Source organism: Halichoeres trimaculatus, unplaced genomic scaffold (genome assembly GCF_033239565.1).
Source record: "Halichoeres trimaculatus isolate MK-OKI-2021-1 unplaced genomic scaffold, fHalTri1.1 fHalTri1_scaffold_20, whole genome shotgun sequence".
NCBI classification, from domain to species: Eukaryota; Metazoa; Chordata; class Actinopteri; order Labriformes; family Labridae; genus Halichoeres; species Halichoeres trimaculatus.
Genome location: NW_027437198.1, coordinates 19727288 through 19750963, shown reverse-complemented (window position 1 = coordinate 19750963; position 23676 = coordinate 19727288). Strand labels below are relative to the sequence as shown.

The 23676-nt window shown below is 39.3% G+C and overlaps 1 protein-coding gene across 7 annotated transcripts in view; it reads right to left on the bottom strand.

Moving 5' to 3' along the window:
• Positions 1-5381, bottom strand: part of bahcc1a (BAH domain and coiled-coil containing 1a) — a 76072-nt gene extending 70691 nt beyond the window's left edge. For all 7 annotated transcript variants that reach the window (XM_074696089.1, XM_074696093.1, XM_074696092.1 and 4 more), the window contains exons 1-2: positions 5143-5381; positions 1687-2013 (exon numbers count right to left, since the gene is read on the bottom strand). In XM_074696089.1, coding sequence (XP_074552190.1) covers positions 1687-1858 — 172 coding nt within the window. In that variant the 5' untranslated portion in view covers positions 1859-2013; positions 5143-5381. The remainder of the gene's footprint in view (positions 1-1686; positions 2014-5142) is intronic.
• Positions 5382-23676: the final 18295 nt, after the last annotated feature.

Genomic DNA, 23676 nt, shown 5'->3' with positions numbered 1-23676 from the left:
AAAACATCCATAAGAAAAAAAAAACATACGGACACAAGCACTGGGTCTCTGTGTTTGTGTGTGTGTGTGTGAGTGTGAGAGTGTGTGAGTTCTGCCAACAGCAAACATGAATGGTGAGAGATGAATGGTGAACAGCGCCCATGATTCCTCTTGAATGGCTAATTATACCTCATGTTTAGCATGATTTTGCAAATGAATTCACGATTTTAATAAATAAAATTAATCAAACACATATCTTTGATAAGGCTGCTGCAACACTGCTTTGACACACACAGAGTATGTTTATTATCAACTTCTCAATGTGAGATTAAAAGAATTTCATATTGGAAAAGTATTTAGCATCCTACAAAAAAACACCTACACTAAGCCCACAAATTCCACTTTCAGCTTGTATACTGTTTGTTATATAAAATAACTTTAAAGGGATAAATATCCCTTGCTTTGCACTGACCCTAGATTCCTCCGCTGCTGCATCATAACATGTTTTTAGAAGCAGCATTACCATTTTTTCAAAGGAAAGTGCCTCAGAAGTGTAACTGTTTGATGTAATCAATACGCCTCTGTTATGACTTATTTACATTTCTTTTGTTTAACAGGGCTGGACAAAGTAAGAGCAGCAATAGCTTGTTTTTACAATTCCATGTGATAAAACAGTCATTTTATTCTTGATGCCAATTAGAAAAAAACTACATTATGCAGTACATACTTTTAAATAAAAATGATAAGGGAAAAAATGCTATGAGAAAATCCAAACAATAAAAGCATCAATACGTTTTGAACTTTGATGGAAGATTGTGTTTCATTATTACTATTTCAACCTATTTTTTCCATGAAAGAAATATGACTATGCTCTCTGAGTGGTAATGAGGACACAACTGTGTGTTCCCATGTTTGCAAATGTGCACATTTTAGTACACAAGATATCCAAGTCAGTTGTTAAACCTGGTGCATGCACTGTGAACACATTTGCACCCTGACACTTTGAAGCCCAACATAGGAGGAGTATTTTCTGCTATTGCCCTTCTCCATACACTGTAACCCATGCAGACCTGCACATCCAGATGCATCCTCTCCTAGCTCAGGCTTTAGGTATGGCCCTTGGTTTTTGTTTAAGCATGGCACCGGTGTGACACTTATCATTTTAACTTACAGTGACATGATCTCATTTCAGATTCAGCTCCAGAGCCAATGGGAAACCATGCAGAGTCCAACTCTGTATGTGCGAACTAAAACAGATCTTAAATGTCATTTTTAAATACCATGGCATTTACCTAACACGTCAAATGGCTATTTGTTTAACTAGGATGCCTTTATTACCTTTGAGATATCTAATGTTTATTCAGCCTAATCAAAATTTTTGATTGTAGGCCCTGAGTAAATCAAATATCACCTGATTTATTAGGTGATATTTGCACAGTGCAAGTCTGTCAACAGCAAAACCCAAGATAAACAATTTATTTCAAATAGAAAGTCTCTTTTCTGCAAAAATAATCAGCCTTGTGCTTCACTTCACAGGCAGGCTATAGCCATACACTCACATTGATAAATGAACAGGCTTTATGGCGCAACATCATGTCAAGAGCGTTTGAAACAACAGACAGCACTGAGATAAATGTATGTTGAAACCAACAACATATCAGTAGCTCAACATTAGTGTGACAAAACCTTCGTTTATGTTTGACTAACCTGAGTGGGGAGCCATTGGTATGTGCGAGGGGTAATATTTCCCCGGCGGGAAGTGACCGGCGTGCTGCACAGAGCTGTGGCCCGAGGGAGCGATCCGAGAGGCGGCTCTGTGCACCAGGGCGCCCCGCTCTGATAGGAGGTGCGCCGGAGCAGCGAAATCCCGTCCTTCCATTCCGAAGAATGTTAAGTAATCCGAAATCCGGATAGGGCAGGTCAGGAAAATCAAATGCAACCCATAAAATAATCCTTTCCGTCAGATCTAGGTGTTGCATTCAGTCGATCGCAGGCTTCCCCAGCCAAAAACGTAGCAGCCCCCGATCATCTTTTCTGCCAATGGAGAAAATCAAAGCAACGTTCATTATACACACATGAAAAGCCCGGTTAAGGATAACACGATGCAAAATTACTGACAGTGCAGTGTAGTCTCATAAAATTGCAGCAGAAAACAAATCATTAATGCAGCTTCATTGGATTTTGCTGTGACATCCTTTATGTCACGTCAAAATTTCTCCTACGCTGAGCAAAAACCTCATTTGTCTGCCTTAAACTGATGGTGCAAAAGAAGTCAGCGCGTATAGAAACGGCCAGCGAGGCGTCCAATAGCCCACTGAGCCGGGCTCACATTCAGCTCTATTGATCAGCCTGCTTGGGATATAGGCCTGCATGCATCGTATGGAGAGGAGCACTTCATATTGCACTCACACACACATACACACACAGGCACGAGGAACAGATGGCACATTCTATATTCATTTCTCTCTAATAGTGATATCATATTTTAACCATATATTTAAGTCAAATAGCATACCACGTCAGCAACTGCCAGGTGTCACTCTCTATTCCTCTTTCTCTTAAAAAAAAAAACACGTTTGGCATATTAACATGTCATTAATATATTTAATAAACTCGTGATCCCTTCAACAAAAGTAAAAATAAGAGTATTTCTGTTGGAAAAGGAAGTGTGCTGTCCTGTTAGGGTGTGTTAAAATGATGGAAGCCTGCTCAGCTCATTTCTCAAGGTGAACAACGCTGCCTGCCTTCCTCTGCTCGTCCTATTGTCTACGATTGATACAGGCGTTTTTTCTGCCTCCATAACCTCCATATAGCTCTCATTACAACACACACTGTGATCCCATTTACACTTCAGTGGTGTAACACAAATAAATGACATGATTCTGAAGATATGTTATTTTAGGTCATCTACTCAATAATAACCTTGTTTATCATACAACTGGCAAATAAATAAATTTGCATGACGTGTCGACCAATTTGCAACTACTATCAGGTGAAATAAAAAGGCTTTTAATTTGAAAAGACACAAAATAAACTCTAAAGCAATTAAGGGGCCTGATATTTTGAGTGAGCGTGTAATTAAAATACTGCTAACAGAGATGCATCAGCTCCAGAAAGACATGGAGACTCTTCTCTGTCTTTCAGTGTGTGTGTGTGTGTGTGTGTGTGTGTGTGTGTGTGTGTGTGTGTGTGTGTGTGTGTGTGTGTGTGGTAGTACGCGAGCGTTTGTGTGTGCGTACTTGCACGTGCGCGTGCACATCCTTGTAAGTGTATGTGTGTGTGCATGTGAATAACTGAACTCTCACTGCCTTCAAACTGCTTTTACCTTTTTCAGGTCAGGTAATGAGATAAAGAAGTGAACACATTACTGGCTACACGTTTGTCATGCCACAAAATCAGATAAAACGTGAAATAAACATGAAAATAAATTGTGGTAAAAATATAATTCCACCATAAGAAATGCATGCATTTGTCTCTGCAATAGCCTGAACGGGAGAGCCCATTTGTGTGTCTCAGTGATGGCTGTTAGCAATTAAATATAAGGCAGGCAAACAGAAGGCAGCTTAATTTTTATAGATCTAAATAAATTGATAAATAAATAAATCCTACATGGCAGAATTTTCCAAACACTAGAGGCTGTGTGTTTGGATTTAGAATGTAGAATCTTAACTTGGGTTTCTAATGTTTTTCTCACAGGAGGATGAAAATACAATTTTAACATAAATTAAATTAAAAAGAGAGAATGTATAAAGATAAATGTATTAACTTGCAAAGGCATATTATCATATTATATGCTATTTGACTCTGCACTATTATCTCCACATGTAGCTAGTTACAGCCTAGCCTGCAATTCAGTGCTTCATCAACAACAATAAAATCCTTCCACACGGAGCTCTTCGGGACAAAATCAATTGAACTGACGCTTCGTGTATAACAGTGCATGCATGTGCATGGGCCCTTTACGTTAAAAATGTGTGAGAAGGATTTCTGAAGCAAATATGTTAACCAAGCCCTCAATTTCTGGAGCATGGGAGATCTGAGGTGAATGGCTGCCCGTCAGGAGCAGGACTGCCTTTGTCTCCACACTGAGAAAGTGGTGTGCAGGCAGCCATTAGCCTACCTTCCCCCTCGCCATGCTGTTGCATTCAAACCTCTCCTCGTCCGTGGAAAAACCCAAAGTAAAACATTTGAAAAATATACCTAACTGTCATGAAACTACTGTTGTTTAAATTTTCCAAATGTGCATCCAGAGAAATTTAATTATAGCAGCACCAACCCTCGTCGTTGCTTTCCTTTATCCTAAAATATGCGGATCTCTCCACTAAAATGTACGTTATCATTTAAAAAACCGATGAAACAATCGACGCCCATGATGCAATTCGTTAAGCGGCTGTCAGTTCCATTTACAGGATCCCATCGAAAGCAGAAACGCAGATAATAAATCAAATCATGCTGAGTAGGTCCGATCGCACTGCAAGCAGGCGGCCCTCCGTGACTGAGCTGGCCGACAGGGAGGGCATATCTGCCGGGGCGAGTATCAACATGCCTCCCCTTCTCTAAACGTTAAATCTTTGCTGATATTTTAGCGCCGAAATTGAAACCCGGTCTGCATACAAACCACAGGGTTATTTGAAGAAATTTAAAGCCGATTTTAAAGGTTTCGAAGCCTCGTCAAATTGCAAAATTAATTGAAGTAGACTGACGATAATAAAAAGTAATAGGGGCCTAATAATACACAAAACATCAGCAAATAAGACGTCGATTAACAATGTAATATTTCACCCTGTATCTACTTTGGTCTTAATGTAAACATCCTACCCATAGCATTTAGCCTTTCTTCACAGTCAGCGATATTAATATTAATACTGGCAGCCTTACATTATATTTATAACGCGTTCTAAAATTAAAATAATTTTAATCAAGGACATTTATTTTGTGAGCTAAATGTATTTTCTTACAGAATTATTTCGTATAGAATAAACATCGTGGCCTGAATACAATCCTTTTTTTACATTTTGTAAATAAAAGCATTGTACTGGGTACAATGGACAGCGTGACACATGTAGCATTTTGCTCTAAATTCTGCCCCTGTCTTTCAGGTGTAAATAAACCTTTAAATAGTTTTATTCAAGAAAAAATACAATATATAAAATTACTACTTACTGGTATGTTAAATCCTTGCATAACAATAAATAATAAAATCACAAAACACAGGGGAAGTAGAAGCAAGGCCAAGTGCGACGCCCATTTAAAATCAAAATATGAAATCAACCATGTGGCTAAAGTGAAATCCTACAATATTTCCATCTGAGGCTGTGCAGGAGCCTTCTGCGTCAATCTATGGAAGCTGTGGTACTACGGCTTCCGGCCTGGCTGGATCGCGGCTCGGATCTCCGTGCAGCGGTTTCTCTCCCGGTGCAACTGCGTACCTCGCGTCTCGGGGCAGGGTAAACACGCCCTCTCATTGGTCGGATACCTGCATGGTAATGAGCTCGTGCCGCCCGCCCGGAGATAGGGAAAGTTGTGATTGGCCGTCAGCTCAGGCCAATGGTGTGGTGACTGGCAATGCTAAACAGAGAGAGGAGCGCCAGATTTAAAGCACACATGGACAAAATCAACCACAATGGAGCTCAGTGCTGCCTGGACATGGATAAAAATGGAAAGTAGGTAGTGACAGGTATACAGTAGATGAATATGACTGTATAAAACAAGAATAATTCATTTTTAACTATTCTTACTCTACAAAAAAACAAAACAAGAATGAATTCAGATATCATTGAATGAAAAATATATCCCTGATAGCCTACTTTATTCCCATACCAAGAGCTCCAAGGCATAATACATTCACAGGCATCAATAGAGCACATTTGGTCGAATGAAATGCAACATTTGCAAGCGTGCTTAAAGTACTGATTGATCAACCTTAATATAAAAAGTGTTTTTTGTAATCCAGAATGAGCAATTTATGGAAATGCCCCCTTTCACAGGGTCCACCATCTTGCACCAGGATGAAGCGCAAAGAAGACAAACTAATGACATATCTAATCCTATATTAAAAGAGGCCAGAGATTTGATATATTGTTGTAGTGTGCAAAAAGAATATGCACTAATAGATTACTGATGGGTAAAAGCTTGAAGGGTAATATCAAGCACAGGAGCTTGTCCTTGAAGGCCACCATTGCTTCACTGTTAAGATGGATGAGCATTTTTTTGTTGTTGTTGTTTTTTTTTCAATTTCTACCCACTGGGCCTTTACGAAATTTGTATTCCTACTTTTGGGTAGCAGCCATTACAAAGCCCTTAATTTTCCACCTTACAGAAATCAAACAACTCCATATTCCATGTTTATAATAAGAATTTTGTATTTGATTAATTAATTATATTTATTGAATTAATTGTTGATTTTTATTTAGCTAATTAATTATTTTTATTTATTTATTTATTTATTTATCCATCTATCTATTTATTTATTTATTTATATTACCCATTTCTAAATAAACCCTTCACAATTTTTTTTACTTCTGTGTGGATCCTTTTTTCTCTTAAGTCCAGTTTGCTGTGTAATTGCTCAACTTTCAAAAAGCAAATATCCCTTGTTTATAATTTGGCTGATTATTTGGGGCATTTTTATGTGCCTGCACATCAAACAGTCACTGTGCTTGTGTCTATTTTCTCTCCTCCAGAGACACTAGAGGCTCTTTGACAAATGTTTTTAAATCCAATTTCTTGAAACTCTACACTGACTAATGTAGACAAGACAGTAATTTCTACATTTCCCTCATGTTATTACAATGGACTTTGGTTATTACATTATGCTGCATGTTTACAAATGAATCCCCTCCTGTGTGCGAGGCTTTGATTGGCCGGGACGGCGCCAGAGCATTGTCACTCACTAGAATGTAAACAAGACTCTGATTGGCTGTTGGCCAGTCCGCATTGGGCTGTCTGAAAAAAAGGCAATAACTGGCCCTGCGGTTTCAAGGCTTCCCGGGTGAGATGATGAAAGGGGATAAGAAGAGACGGTTTCAAGGCGCCTCAAAGGCGGACCCCCATTGGCCCTGAAGCCATATGAGTCAAGCGTGAATCAAAGGGAATACTGCAGAGAGGGGAAATTATATGTTGGATATTTAGAATAATCGAGGTTAGTTTACGGAATAATGCGGACCAAGCGATGGCTAATCATTGTGAAAAGTTACGAAAACAAGTGAAACTCGAAACAATTCAGGTTGCGGGCTGCACGTGAAGCGGAAAGGAAAGGGGCGAAAAAAGCTCCGGCTGTGGATCGTGCTGAAGTCCGCTTTAATGGAGAAAATCTGCGTGGAGTCTTTCACCATTTTAAAGTGTGGCTGCATAAGGTTTGTTGTAGTGGGGTTTTAGTGCGACGTAATATATAAAGCACTGTTCGTCGTTTAATGTGGAATTTGCTGTGGAGTTGGTTTGATGGTAGGTTTTGGGGTTTTAGTGTTACCAGATCTTTTTGGGGGTATTCTACAGTGGTATTAATTGTTTACAATAAATGGATGGAAATACTGCTTTATCCCACCTCTGTGTGATGCAAATTCTTATATTCATTGAGGTTATCAAGCTCCCCTCTATTCTTTTTGGTAAAAAAAAAAAAGCTACTACTGAAATAATATACAAAACATGTTTAAACGTTTTATTTTAACTGTTAACAATAAAGCACAAAAGGTCCCATTTTTAAATATTTTTCCCTTATATTTACTAAATTTAATTTATTAAGAGATTATTTCTGTACTGTCAAGCAGACTCAATGTTTTATTTTACTGTGTGGCCATAAAAATGAAATAATAATAAAAAAAATAGTAGAAGGCTAATATTAAGAAGAAAAATTGAAGGGATTCTCTATAAATTTCCAGTATTTTTAAACCATATCAAGGTAGATATTTTTTTAAAAAAAGATGGGCTGTTAAACAGATTTTTTTTTCATTTTGAATTTGAATTATTTATTTATTTATTTATTTATTTATTTATTTATTTATTGTGAAGGCTACACCTTTAACTGGCTCTGTTTTTTTCTTTCTTGGCTTACCACAACGTTTACAGCCTGATATCTTAGACTTGCAACACTTGGACCTACACAAGTTGCAGACAAACAAAAAAAAAACCTCTGACATTATCTTTATTTGCACAATTGAATTTGAGAGATTTCCTCTTCTTTTTTGCCTCCTCAGATTGTGCATGCCCACCGAAACACCATTTTCACAGTGCACTTCCCTGGGTGAGACTCTACCAAAGGTCGGCTGCTTTGCTGGAATACTAACTTGTATTTTAGCACAGGGTGTTGGAATTTCATCTCATCATTGGCTCCCCTCGAGTGCATGTAATGTGAAAGAGGTGCTCAGTTGCACACGCACACAAGCATGCACGGCAACACGGGCATGCATACGCACACGCACGCATACTCACAAATCAGGCAGGGTGATAATTAATGCGGAGTGAGTGATTTCTTAAGAAAAAGGCCAGTTTTACGACGAGGATTGTCCTTGATCAATGAAGCATCGATGATTGACAGTCTCCGCCTCCCACCCACATCCACACACGGTGAAAGGGGCCTTTGGATCGCGAGGAGACACAACCTCATTGTCTGTATGGTTTTATTTCCACACATAAAATACCTGGGAACACAATAAGCGTGGTTGATCACCTGAGACATCTCACAGTGACGTAGCAACCATTTGTTCCTGCAAATGCTTGTTTTTATTTTCCAATTTACACCGTTTTTTTTCTGTCACAAGTGAGTTATCAGATACTGTTAATTTTATCAATAACAGTTATAATTTTATGGAAAATCTCAAATTGAAGTAATTAAATAAGCAGGCATAGCTTGTGTTCAGTTTTACTTCAAGTAAAGGAAATGCTGTCACATTCATTTAGATTGAGTTAACTGTTGGCCTTTGACCTTTGAGTGTGTGTGTGTGTGTGTGTGTGAGAAGTAGAGACAGAGGTTGTGTGCAGCGGTGCATGCAGACATAATCTGATTGAATATTATTCAATACGTTAATTAAGCCATAATCAATCACACATAGACAGGTTTATTTGTTTTTATCAATCAAAAATATTCAGACAGTACATTAAACAGCGTTTAATTTTATGTTAGAACACAGGTGACATTTTGAGCTTGTCATTGGTGGATTGGCATAATCAAAGTGGATATGTGTGTGCATGTGTGCGTGTGTTTGGTGTGTGTGTGTGTGTGTGTGTGTGTGTGTAAGGGGGGTTGGGGGTGCTCGGTATGAACTGCCTGAATTGCAGTGGCATATGGTATAACCAGAAGCCTGAACTGAAGGCTGGCTCTGTTTCATGGATCTGTCTTCACTTCAAGGGGAGAACCCTGATCTTACCACTCTAATAAAACTGTTCATTTTATTTTTAGATGATTCCCGCCGAGATGCAGCCCTGGCTAAAGGGCAGCTCAAACACATTTCAGTTTTAGCAACAGCCTGTTTCGAACCAGGTCTCGTTAATTCACATCATGCTTCCCCCAAATGAAAACAAAAGATCATTAGAAGCATATGATGGTGAACACAGAAAATACAGAGTCCAGATTAAACAATAAACAACAGAATAAACACTTGTCTACCCAAAATCAATTAAATAAATTTTGGACAGTCTTGGTTTATGCGTTACACCAAATTATTTAAACTCTGAACTGTGCATTAAAGTTGTTTCAACTTAAACGTAATTATAACACATCCTTGGATACATCCTTTGCCTTCACACAGCTTGACATCACAATTTAACCCTTTAATACGTCACAGGGGCTTGCAGGAAACCAGCACAGCTTCCTTTCCAGTCCTGCGTACTCTCAAAGGATGTAAACATTTGCAATTCTCATCACCAGTGCTCAGCAGTGTGCACAATGTGATGGTAAAAGGTGTTTACAACATGCAACTGCATTTTTATGCTCATGCCTGTGCCATTAACAGGGATTTAAAATTTTTAACTGAGTTTTTCTCTTTTATCACAATTGACAAAAAATGTTTTTTCTGTTGTTTGTAAGGATGAGAAGTCAGCTTTTGTTTAATTAAGTATTCAACACTACCTTCTTCTGCCCTTGTAATATAATAAATACAATTATTATCAAATTAATAAACAGTTGTAGTTGACTCACTGCTTTGATAGTCCCACTGATCATTGCCTCTGACGATGCCACACACTGAGTCATTATCTTCCTTGACCAAGTCTTGTGATGGTGGATGTCAAACACAGCTGTTGAAGGCTTAACAACACAACGGTAACATTGTGCCGTCCTTATTAAACTCATCAGCCACGTCGGTACCCAACATCTGCAGCAAGGGGTCCTGGGGGACAGCTGAGGGTGGAGGGGTTGCATGATGCGCCCATAGTCATGTGACTATGGCTGTTGTCACTAAAAAGCTCTTGTCTGAGAGAAGAAAAGGGGGTTTGTGGTGGGATTGATTTCTCCCCCCAGCTGCAGGTTGGTGTAGGAGCGTTGCATAAGCATCACATGGGGCAGAAATCATGTAGAGCAGTTCAAGGTCCCAGATGAAGGCCTGGCATCTCCTCGCTGGCTCAGTTCAGTCTGTAGGTAAGTCAGCACATGAAGAGTCTTTGGGCTCCCTATCACTCACAGGTCCTCTGGATTATTCCACACACCTCATATTTACCCTCACCTTCTCTCCCTTAATACTTGTTAAGGCTGATTTATGAGGATATTCTGATTTCTGTTGCTGGTCAGAGAAGAACACCACGGGGTTTATGTTGGCAGTAAAAGTGTGAGAATGAGATGATTAAAAAATGTACTTATACAGAGATATGCAAAGGGTGCCTTGCAGTTGCCTGCTTTAAGTTGACTAAAAGAGACTGCTAGTCAATGCAGGAGCCCACAGACCCAATAGTGACAGCCTTATCATGAAACTTTATTTTCCCTTCATGTTATGTGTTTATGTCTTCTTAGCAAAGTAAAACTACTGGGTATAAAGACAAGGACAACTGACTTTTAGTGAAAAGGGAATGCATATCTGTACAGAGGTGTAATTTTATATTTTATTAAATCATATATAATATTGAATTAAGGCTCCTCTATAAATTATATTCTTATCAGTGAAGCAATATGAGAGTGCTCACCATAAAAGACGACTTATCTCTGTTTTTTAATGAAACCAAGTCATACTTTCTCCATCAGCTTGCATAAAATTCACCTTTAAGGCAGAACCCAGGGTATCAGTTTGGCAGTCAGATAAAGCCGGCTGATTAACCACTATTCTTATTTTAACTGATACCAATTTGAACACGGGGAAATCAACTGCAAGATCAATTATTCTGGTTTCAGGAGGAACACGTTTCAACATGTAAAACATGCAAAACACCAAGTGGCAGGAATAAATCTGTCTATTACCCTTTAAACACTCAATTTGTTTATCTGGCCTCTGTTGTCATTGCGAGTTTGGGCAAAAGTAAGCCTTTGCTGATTTAACTTGTATCCTCCATAATTAATTATGGGTAATAAAACAAAAAAAGTGGAAACGTCAACAAATTCATATGTTACAGCCACCTCCACATATCAACAATCACCAGTGTGATGCTCATCCTCCAGCCAACAACCCCTCTGTAAACTGTTGCTGAATCAAGAAGGCGCTGAGACCGGGCCACCACTTAGTGATAAATAATCAATAGAGACTCGGTGATCCGGGCCTTGCAGCGCAGCAGGCTGCAGCTCTAACTAAGAGTGTGAGCTTCAGTAAAAGGTAGTTAAAGGTCTGAAATATTGATGCTTGCCTCTGCCGACAGAAACAACAAAGACAAGCATAGACTTAAGTCAGAATGTTGAAATGCCACGCATGATGCCTTATAACAAGCTTTTTTTTCTTTTCTTTTTTTCCCCCCTGAACAATCAAAGTAAAATGAAGCATTCCTTCACAGTGGTTTGGTGCATTGATTGTAAAGTAATGACTAAAATGTACAGCCATCTGCTTCCACGCACTTCTTTGCCTTCCTTCCCTCTTTCTCTTCCTCTTTCCCTCTCTGTCTTTGTCTTTTAGCATGCTGCTATAAATCCAGCTCAGCCGTCATCTCAACAAATAGGTTTATATGACATGTATATGCGTTTCACATCAAGCGTCCAATTAAAACTGTCCTCTGCAAGGCCCAAACCAGCATTCCTGGTTCCCATTGCACGCCTTCTACAGCAGCTGGCCCCTCTGTCATATTAATTTCACATCCTAATAGCTGATTGAAGTTCCAACATAAAAGTGATGAGCTGTATTTCAGTTTCCTGGCTGATGCTACTCCTAAGTACATGGAAGCTTTACTATTGATCTTCAGATATGCAGTTATCGTGACGGCCTGAAACATCTGCAGAGGATGAAAAGTTTTACAGTGCCCAGAACAATCACAACAATGCCGCAGTGGAGAGAAGAAGAAACAGTGGCGTGTACAGTCAGTTAGCTAGCAACATGTGGGCTAAAATCCTCTTTGTATCCTTACAGGTAAAAAATAAATGATCCACTGTGTTATTGCAGTTCAGACTTGGTTCGATTAAAGCACTTGATATGCATTGTTTTTCAAATATGTGATCAAAGATAACAAAGATTTTTCAATATGTGCTTCCTATGCATGTGAATATACACTCACTGGCCACTTTATTAGGTACACCTTGCTAGTACTGGGTTGGACCCCCTTTGCCTTCAGAACTGCCTTAATCCTTCATGGCATAGATTCAACAAGGTACTGGAAACATTCCTCAGAGAGTTTGGTCCATATTGACATGATAGCATCACACAGTTGTTGCAGATTTGTAGGCTGAACATCCATGATGAGAATCTCCCAATCCACCACATCCCAAAGGAGCTCTATTGGATTGAGATCTGGTGACTGTGGAGGTCATTTGAGTACAGGGAACTCATTCAAGAAACCAGTCTGAGATGATTTCAGCTTTATGACATGGGGCGTTATCCTGCTGGAAGTAGCCATCAGAAGATGGGTACACTGTGCTCATAAAGGGATGGACATGGTCAGCAACAATACTCAGGTAGGCTGTGGACTTTAAACCATGCTCAGTTGGTACTTAGGGCCCAAAGTGTGCCAAGAAAATATCCCCCACACCATTACACCAGCAGCAGCAGCCTGAACCGTCGATACAAGGCAGGATGGAGCCATGCTTTCATGTTGTTGACGTCAAATTCTGACCCTACCATCTGAATGTGGAGCAGAAATCCAGACTCATCAGACCAGGCAACGTTTTTCCAATCTTCTATTGTCCAGTTTTGGTGTTTCTGTGTGAATTGTAGCCTCAGTTTCCTGTGCTTAGCTGACAGGAGGGTCACCCGGTGTGGTCTTCTGCTGCTGTAGCCCATCTGCCTCAAGGTTGGACGTGTTGTGCGTTCAGAGATGCTCTTCTGCAGACCTTGGTTGTAACCAGTGGTTATTTGAGTTACTGTTGCCTTTCTATCAGCTCAAACCAGTCTGTCCATTCTCCTCTGACCTCTGGCATCAACAAGGCATTTTGGCCGCACACTGGATATTTTCTCTTTTTGGGACCATTCTCTGTAAACCCTAGAGATGGTTGACTTACTGACTCTGTACATGTGCGCCAGTACGTCATTGCCCCTCTGACACAGATATTGCAAAAGATATAATATTATTATTATTATTTTGCTAAATATGACCAGGGAGCCATGTTCTATGCTCTCTGGAGGACATGACACATGGCCTAGGCCAGAGGATAGAATAATGTGTGGCAGAGTGAATGGCTGCACATGCTCATTAGTATCATTAATCACCGGGGACAGAGATGCCTAATGATAGAGGGAGGAGGGTCTTCACAAAGGGAGGAGAGGGGGTGATATGACAGAGATAAAGGATTCCTCAAGAATATTAACATTTGGAGATAAAAGTTGCTTTCTAGATTCATTTAAATTTATCTATTTTTGGCTCCTTTGGGACTGACAACATCACAGGAAACAAGAGGAACAGTGTAATTAATACGAGGCTTAATTGTCAGTCTAAATCGTCATATAATTCTAATTTAATGTGGTGTTCTTGCTCTGAGTGTGGGGGAAAATTGGGCTGAGCCAGTTCCCTTGTGGAAAAAATGGATCTCTGTAGGGGATCAAATGGGGTGTGTGCCATTTTCTCACAGACGTTTGATTGTGTTCTGGAGGATTCTTCTTATGGGGCTGCTTTGCCGTCACTTGCTCATGATAGTGTGCAGCTAATGGGAGTAGCAGAGCCTTGAACCAGATCTCAGGGTGGAGAGTGCCGGGGCGTTTGGTGGGAGCTGCTGGCCCCGAGCTTGGCCGTCCCTCTGCAGCAGCGAAAGCTCTGGGGATGGTCGTGCATGGCAAGGGCAGCCTGTTTGATCAGCACATATTTTTAATTGGCTCCGGGCACCCTGGAGTGTCAGCATTGCCACGGACTAGACTCCTATTGCACCTTTCCTAATTAAAATCATTACAAATTCCAGGCGCATCATAAAGGATTAAATGAGAATTGTGTGTGCCTTTCTGATCGTGTGTGTATGTGTTTTACCCATTGGTGAGCCTGTGCAGGGGTGCGTTGTCTCCTTGATAGCTAGCATGTATAGCTTAATTGTTTTTTCCCAGTAATAGTAAATGAGGAAGAGCTGGCTGTAATCCTGGCCCACTAATCAAATTACATGAAACAGAACCACTCACAGAAACACTGTTGAGGAATAAATGTCTATACGTTTCCCCAATATAACCAAAACTTCCTCTTTTGGTAACGTTTAACCTGCGGTTTTATGTCTTTTATTGAATATTCACATCTGTCCTGCTGTGAATAGCGAGTTTAATGAGAGCAGTTTGTCATATTCAAAATAATTGATGTCAGGCAAAGTGTGCAAATCTGTAGAGAATTATTTTGAAAGGCCTGGAAAACAAATGATCTCCAGAAAAGTTGTACTTAACTTCAGTGGATGTTTTATTCATCACAATTCTTTTGCTGTGTTAAATTAGATGTTTGAATGATGAAGACATTATATTAAAGCTCAGTGATCATGCTGCTTTACTGTGCTTCAGGGGGCTATAGGGAAGGAGAGGCTTCAGTCCCCTAAACAAAGGAGCCTTAAATCTCTTAAATATCTACCAGTGCCATGACGCCCCGAGGGAGCACAGAGACAAGGGAGTGTTTCTCTGGTCTGATAGAGAAAGCTCGGGTTCAGAAAGTCAAAAAGCAGGCGATGACTATGGAAGGATTTTAAGATCTTTCTCTGTTCAAAACATGCTCCTAAAACCTTAACGCCCACCCTGACACATACATTAAAATCATATGACACTTAACGGAGAAAATTACTGCAATTTATCACGGTAATAACCACGTCTGACCAAAGTTTGAGATGAATATCTAAGGCATGTGAACCTCTATAGCATTCAGAGACAAAACAAGTCCCAGCCAATAGTTATGGTGATTGAGAATGATGTCTCTCCTGGGACACAGTGGGACTTCTATTCACGTCAGCAACCAATAAAACTACAGCAACTCATATAATAGTTAATGGACAGTATTGTCCAGCAGTGAATGGACATGTTATGGGTAAGCAGAGACAACAATGGACAGCATACAGGCATCCCGAGGTTTACTGTAACGTGTGTGGTTGGGGATGCGAGGGCCAAACTAGATGCAGATAGAATTGTGTAAACAGGAAAAATCTATGAATTTTTTAAAGTATAAAACTGAAAAAGTGGAAAAAAAATAAAGAGTATAAAAATTATTATTTTCTTGAAATATAATTTTACAATCATGATCAGAAAAATGAGATTTTCCTTTGCATTATCTTCTCAAGCCACTAAAGGAGACTCGACATTTAAAAAAATCTGTAGCCATATATTTTTGAAGGCTTTGATTTTAGAACAAGATCCTTTGGTTTCTATTGACTCAAGAGGGGTAGACAACAGAGACGTGGCAGAGGAAAGAAAGTGAAAAATGGATTGGAAAGATGAGCGAGGGTGGGGTGTCTCTTCAACCGTTGCCGCTTCCTGTCCGGAAAAGTTCATTCATCATTTTCACGTCTCAGTGTCATGGCTTACTTTGGCTATAGCTAGAAGTGTGGCAATGATGACACTGAGGATTGATGAGTGCAGGCGGGGCTGGCTAGCAGGGGTTTGGGGTGTGGATGGTCAAACCAGATGTGGTGTGAGGTAGAGCTACGAGGGGGGACCTGATGAAGGTCATAGTGTTGCCCATTTCCCCCATTATCCATAATCCACACAGACACATGAATGTAGGTCATGTGCAAGGTCTGGATTGTGTGTTTTTGTGCATATTCAAATAAATCTTCAAAAGTGTCACATATAATTACATTTCAAGATTTATCACCAGTTATACATAATTTACATAACACAATGATTTTTTATCAAAACTAACATAAAATACTGCATTAAATAAAAGTAAAAAAAATAATGACCTTGGGAAATTTAGAACTAATCATGTAATAAAAAAAATTGCTTATAGGAAATTTGACGTTAACAAACCAGTTCCTTAAAGCTCATAAATCACAGAGTATTACACATTCTTTATGAAAAAATCTCATACAGGAATTACAAAACGCTTCACAATAGATATAAAAATAAAAAAATAAATAAATAAAAGGTGATATCATACCATGGCCACAAAAAAAATATACATATATATGTATATATATATTTGTTTTAAATCAAACTTTTTCAGAGTTTTGGTAGTTAATCACTTTCAATTACAGTTTGATTACATGTCTAAAATACTGTTATTATGCATGTCATTACAGTCCTTAATTAAGACAATTTAAATAAGCCTTTACCAGTGTCTTTATTTTGTGAAATGTACTTCTTGATCTTGGCTTTAGGCTATCTAATTAAATGCTTCACTGTAACACATGTGATCTCAAAACGAGACCCAATGGTAGGAGACAGCTTTATATTTTCTGTAAGTGGCTGTGTTAGTTATTTTTATTTGTTTTCAAAAACAAGACAACATCTTTACACATAAAAAATGGAATTGTTGTGTAAGAAATTCAAATCAAAAATCATTTAGGTATTGAAAAAAATATTTTGGATCATTATGGCCATCAAAGACTGTGACATCCTTTAGATCCAACCAGTACTGCGATGTGGTACACAACAAAAGAGGACCCAGTCTGCTTTTGTGATGCAGCTGCCTGATTAGCTGCACCTGCATGCTTAGTTCAACGACAGCAGCTTATACTCAAAGTACTTTAAAGCTATTTAATTCTGTTGTACACAAAGTGCATATTACTTTTGGCTTGTTAACGAAACTTACTGGGAGATTGTCTTCTGTGCAACAAAAGATATACATAAGAAATAGATTAAGGTAAATTGATCGCTAAGTCGTTATGAATAGGAAAAGGGGCAGGATTAAATAGGCTGATGCTTCGTCCTACTCCTTGTTGAACAATTCAGAATATTTTCAATTGTTTTGGGGGTTCTTTTTGTTGTTGCTGTTGTTTTGTTTTCCCTGTTTTCTTTTTTGTTTGTTTGTTTTTTGTTTTTTCTCTATTATTATTATTGTTGATTTTTTTTTCTTTTTTTGTATTATTTTCACATGTTTGAAATAAAAAACATTTATTCATTAATTTATTCAAAAGCATGAAAGGGTTGTTAATTTTTTATACTTGCAAGAGCAGGAGAGGGGTGGGGGGCCATAAGAAAGGAGGCATCAAAAGAAACAACATCGAATGTGTCAGTGATGGTGCTTTACCACATTGCGTTAAAATTACAACGTAAGCCTGCAACCTATTTATCAACAAAAATAACATAACTGGACATAAAAAGTACGAGCAACTGTCAAGGATTTTTTTCTGTTATTTAAAAAGAAAAAGGAAAAGAACATGCAACTGGTTTATGTATAACATAATTGTTTTGTCTCAAGTAGAGTTTGGACTTGATTTTGTCTGTTTTCAATCAGTTTTCTAACACTGACTGTCAGATGTTTGAAAGTGTTGAAAGTGCTGCTTCCCAGCCTATACACAATTCAGTGCACTGGTAGCATGTCAGTGCTCGTTGGGGAATCCTTCTTTACATTTTTTTTTCTTTTACCAGCATTTTTCAAAATTAGTCAAAAGCCACTTAGACTCCAATCCATTTTCCCTCTATCCCTCTGTACCTTGGAGCTTACTCTAAAATTTAAAGTTTAACTTGTCTCCCATCTCATATGCAGGGAATGCTCCCAGTTTCACATGAGCAGCCACAGTGATACTGTAGGCTACATGAATGTACATGGCTGGACTCCCCCTTGTGGTTAAAACATTACACAACTGTAAAAGACCCCAGTCTGCCAGAGAGACAGGAATACATGCAAATGTGAAAGGGTAACTGAACTCGAACTGAATTCAATTAGAGCCAAGAATAATATCAAAAGGTGTTTTCTCTCTTCCCTCTCTGCCTCACGCTCCCCACATGGCTGTGAACTGTATCCCCTGCTGGCGCTGGGCGTACTCCGAAGAGTGTGCCTCTCCCAACTCAGTAGCTGATCAGAACCAGGTGGGTCAGCCTCCATGTGCTTTCCATTTGTGCAGGATGTAAATGGATTCAATTAGATCCAAATGCACAACCTGTCAGCCAGGGGGAAGTGGCAGACTTTCAAAGGCCATTAGATTATGGACAGGATTTGGAATAAAAACTTCACTGGCCGGGATTGTGCCATTAAATTGGTTGATGTGAAACTATTGAAGTGATTTGAAGCTTGCATGCTGACTGGGCGCTATTCATGTGGGCGCAAATTCTGTCACACACACCCACTCCCAAATCATCATTAGCTCCCCCACCCTCCTTCCCCCTTCAGTCTCTTCCTCTCCTCCCTTAGTGTACACAGATACAAACACACAAACGGCATACACAAAGCAGTAGTATACGCACAGACATACTGCCAGTGGCCTTGCGAACTTGCTGGCGTTACACACAGTAGCTCTTACAGCTTTAAAGGCAAATGGCTCCATCAGTCATGGCTGTTAAGAAGCGCAGCCATAAAAATTAAAGACTTCCAGCAAACTGACCAACTGTAACACGTCTCCTTTGTTTTGATTGGCTGCAGTATTATGAAGTCTTCTGTTAACATTCGTTTTTACTTTCAGGTCCCAGTAAACATGTAAAATATGGGGTAAGTTAAGCCTTTTGAAGGAAAAAATTATCACCGCAAAGAAGTCATTCATAAATAAAACTACTAAGCTGTGTAAGACATGGCAACGTATTTGATAAGGAGACTTTACAGGAATTCATATGTTAATGGATCAAGCAGTCAACTCCAAACCAATATAACTCTGAAATAATCAGAGTAGAGAATGGGCAGTTCCACTGAAAACAAAGATCTTGATTTAAACAAAAGATAAAAGAGACCTGGCCAATGACTTTGATGCAGATAGCCTTTACTTTACAGGCCTGATATAGAAGTGAATCAATGGGACATTTCTAAGCCATTATTATCAATCACCATTGCTTAAGACACCCTAATGAGCTCATTAGATAAGATGAACAGCAGATTGATTGCAAAAATGGGGCAAGTAAAAAGTAAGATGTAGAAAAGTAGAAGGTGATGGAGGAGAAAGGAAATAGGTCTCATGGATCTCCAGATAGAAGAAGAATGAGAGAATGAAATTAAATGAGTTAGAGACAGGCCATGCGTCTTGAGGTGTTTTTCAAATTTCTCAGGTTTCCAAAATTTTGCCTCTTTCATCAATTTTCACCTGAACAAGCCTTGCAGAAATCACAGCACAGTGGTGCTAAAAGTTTTTTTCTGATTGCAAGATACTTATAATTACTACTGACTGGGCCTGTATCTCCATCTGAAAGCCACTGAGCCTTAGCTGTCTGTTGTCTGCAGAACAAGACAGTCCAAGGTAATTACCCACCCAGATCAGATTAGATCCAACAGAATCAATACCCTGAAAATATGATACCATACCATGTCATAACATCTGATATACCACAGCACAATCAATACAACACCATACACTATACACTGTACACTACATAATACACTAAAAAAACACTTGATAAGACATGATGTGATGCAGTGTACTATAATGTGATGATGCCATGGTAACGTAATGTTATACAATACAAGAGGATCTGATACGATCATAGACGGTATAGTAAGGAGACATAGCATCTATGATGTCACCCATTTGTTTCTGATTTAGAGTTTTCAAGCCTATTGTTGAAGGAAGCCATATTGAAAGTGCTGAAGACCTATCTTCTCAAGTTTGGCTGAGTAAGTCTTAAAAAACTTTTAAAAAATAATGATTTTTTAAAAAAAATCATCCCTCATGGTTAGGGATGGGTACCGATTTAGGTACTTTTATAGGTACCAACCGAATTCTGTCAAAAGTACCGGGTACCGATTCATGTAAAGCCAAAAGGTACCACATTTAGGTACCTAAATACATCTTTGTGACTGTGAGGGAGTGGAAGAGTAGGTGCTTTTCCATGCAGGACATGAACACAGCATTGCAAGGTTATATATTGTAGAATAATTATATTAAATTGAAAAATGAAATATTTCATTATTTAACAAATTAATATTTTTTACCACATAAACACAAAAAAGTACCGAAAAGTGGTACCATTGAGTACCGGGACCGATTGCCAGGTGTCGGGCATCAGTACCGTATCGTTTCAAATGTGAAAGGTACCCATCCCTACTGATAGTATGATCAGTTGGTGAAATAAGAAAAATAGACCAAGGCAATTTTTGGACCATTCTGTTAACATGTTTATTTCTGCTGTTGAAATCTTTCTTGTTTTGGTGTGTATGGGGTTTCAGGCTTTATTTTATTGTGTTGTATTCGATTGGGTGATGTTGTGATCTTGATATCTTCAAAAAAGGTTAGGTTTGGAAAAAAAAAATCACCCCTTGAACAGGGTGTGCCATTGGAGAAATCAGCTATTTAGAATGAAAACATTGTTTGTACCAGCAAATGTGTTTATTTCTCGTGTGAAAATAGCTTTTTTTCTTTTGGCTTAGTGTGTGTGTGGTTTACGGCATGCCTGGAGCCAGCCTCAAGTGGACACTCAACGAACTGCAGATTTTAGCACTTCTGCATTGCCTCATATTTCTAAACCGGAGGTTGCCACGTGGATATGACTCAGTACACATTATGATACAAACTGTAAAATTCAATAAGACACAAAGTGACACAATGCAATACATTTTAAGATAAATTTTCATTGGACTACAGAGCTGCATACCTTTAGATTGCTCCATAGTACAGAGCTACCTGAATAATGAATAAACAAGGCAGGAAAAGGAGCTGAAGGAAAAGTAAAGAAAGGGGGAATAAAGACATAAAAGAACAAAGGATGAAAGTCAGGGGAGTCACAGATGCAAGAACACTAAAAAGGAGGGGGAACGATGTGTATGAGAGTGTAAACGATGTGATTTGGGTAGACATTTGTTCCCCTTGGGCGAGCTTGATAGGCCATTCAGCCTGAAATCAGGGGAACACGAGAGATCCCCGCTGGTGGTGGATTTTGGCTGCTGTGGCACTACAGTTCACAGAAAAAGGGGAAAACATTTAAGAGAAGGTCAGTATTAAAGCAGCCACACTGCTCCGTGTTTCCACCTTGGACAGAACAGATGTGCTCACCACCCCAGCTGTTACCAGATGTGGATGAAGAGACATCTGCATGAGCTGTTTCAGTGTGCGTGTAAGAAACCAGGCTCTGAAAGCTGCAGTCTTTATGAGTCAAATTGAGTAATGTTGCTATTTTTAATGATTAGATTCCAACACCTACTTCTCCAATTACCTCTTCATCCATATTATTGTAGAGCCTGTTACCCTCAAGATGGATGTTGTTTCATCCTGGGAGGAAAAAACTGCTCGACATTTATTACTGGAACATAGTTTGGAAGGTGTTCATACCCTTTTAGAGTCTTGTCACATTTGTGTGGATCAGAAAGCACGTCTTAAAATGATCTCATGATCTTGATCTCATGTGTGGTCATTTACAGGTTTCAGACTGCCTCTATTCGCAAACATGAGACACAAAGAGCATTTATATCAGAGGAACTTAGACTGCTGACAGGGATTTTTCTTTTTTTTCACCATTATAAGTTGTTGGTTCTCAAAGCTCCCAGGTTTGCTCCTTTTGGCTGAAACCATTCAACTACAGTGACAGCGACTGAAAGCTAAAAAGAAAAACCAAGTGTAAAAAAAGAAAAGTCATATTTTTGTGTGATCCAGGAATATAAAACCTGATGAGACATATAAAGCCGTAAAGTGTTATGAGACCCCAGGAGATGGTAGATTAAAATGTGCAAGGGCGATTTCCGCCAATAAAGGTGGAGACAGCGGCTGCTCTACTGCTGTGCTCTGCTCCACCAGGCAAAGAGAATGGTCTGAATAGATTTCAGCAACCTTCATAAAGCCAGGACTAAAGCCACTCCACAAAAAAAGGAATAGAAACCTAGCCAATCAATTAATGCCCCCCCCTCAACAATGACAAGCAGAGGCAGGGAGAAACGCTCTCAGACCTGGTGTTTGTCTGAAACTTGCTGGGTTCCAACATCCTGTGGCATTGAGCGGGAGAGTCAGGGTCTACGCTCTGCATGTTCGCGGCTGCTTTCATTGTGTGCGCATTCATGTGTGTTCTAACGTATTTGTGTTGAAAAGTGCACTATTGAATGACTACATTCAACATCGCACAGAGCTCTTTAAATGCCAATGAAAATAAAGCGAGGGAAATTGTAGGCACTCTAAAGCAATAGGGAAAAACCAACAGAGCGAGACAAAGAAAGCAAAACCTTGCAGTGCCAAGAGAGACTTCATAAGGTTTAGCAGCCCTCCACTCAAATATATGGGGGCAATAAATCCTACTCTTAATGTCCTTTGGGCTCCACTTTTTATGGGTGGTGACAATGACAGTGAGTGACTTCTTTTAAAAAAATGTTAATCAACCAGCAAGTTTTAACAAGCCTGTCTGGACAAACTCCAGTTTTTTTCCTGCTTTCCTTATGGGCAAAAGCTCACTTGGTATTCAAACAGATGGGAAACGCTCAGAAGTAAAAGCATGCACGGTAGAAAACAACATACACTTCAATCAGATTCATGCAGACTTGGAACAACATGTTTTGGTCAACCAAACACACATCAAGCCAAAAAAGACCATTTTTACATAACATGGGGCATTGCTGGGGTTCTAAAATCTACAGAAACCACATACAAATGAAGCCAAACATGGCATTCTCATCTCTGAATTAAAAATGATACCTGTACCAAAAATTTCTTCCGCCTGAGTAGCAAATTTTACTATCGACACACTGTACAGGGGGTGATTCTTTTTACAACTTGGTACTTTTGAAGAGATTAAGAATGCCAGTTCGCCCAATTGAGGCACAGCTCAGCTGACTGACAAGTGAGTGCCCTATAGCTGTCAGTGCAGAAGCTCAAAGCCTGCCTCATTTCCAATATGGGCTCCGTCGACGATTTGCTTCAAAACTATGTTTCAGGTGACATCACAGAGACTGCCTCAATTTATCACACAGCCTATGGTTTACAGCCTTGTTTAATACTTAGCTTCAAAGCTTTATCATAAATAATATATAATAGAAAATATACAAGATGTAACTCAACCTAGCTTCTGTCAAGGTAGTGTGAGGTAAAGAGTGGGGCCTTTAGTATCTTTGCTATCAGCTGCAGTGAGCTTTGCCCTTAACTGAGCAAACTTTCAATCTTGATGTCTTCTAAACATCTAAACTACTGCGTTG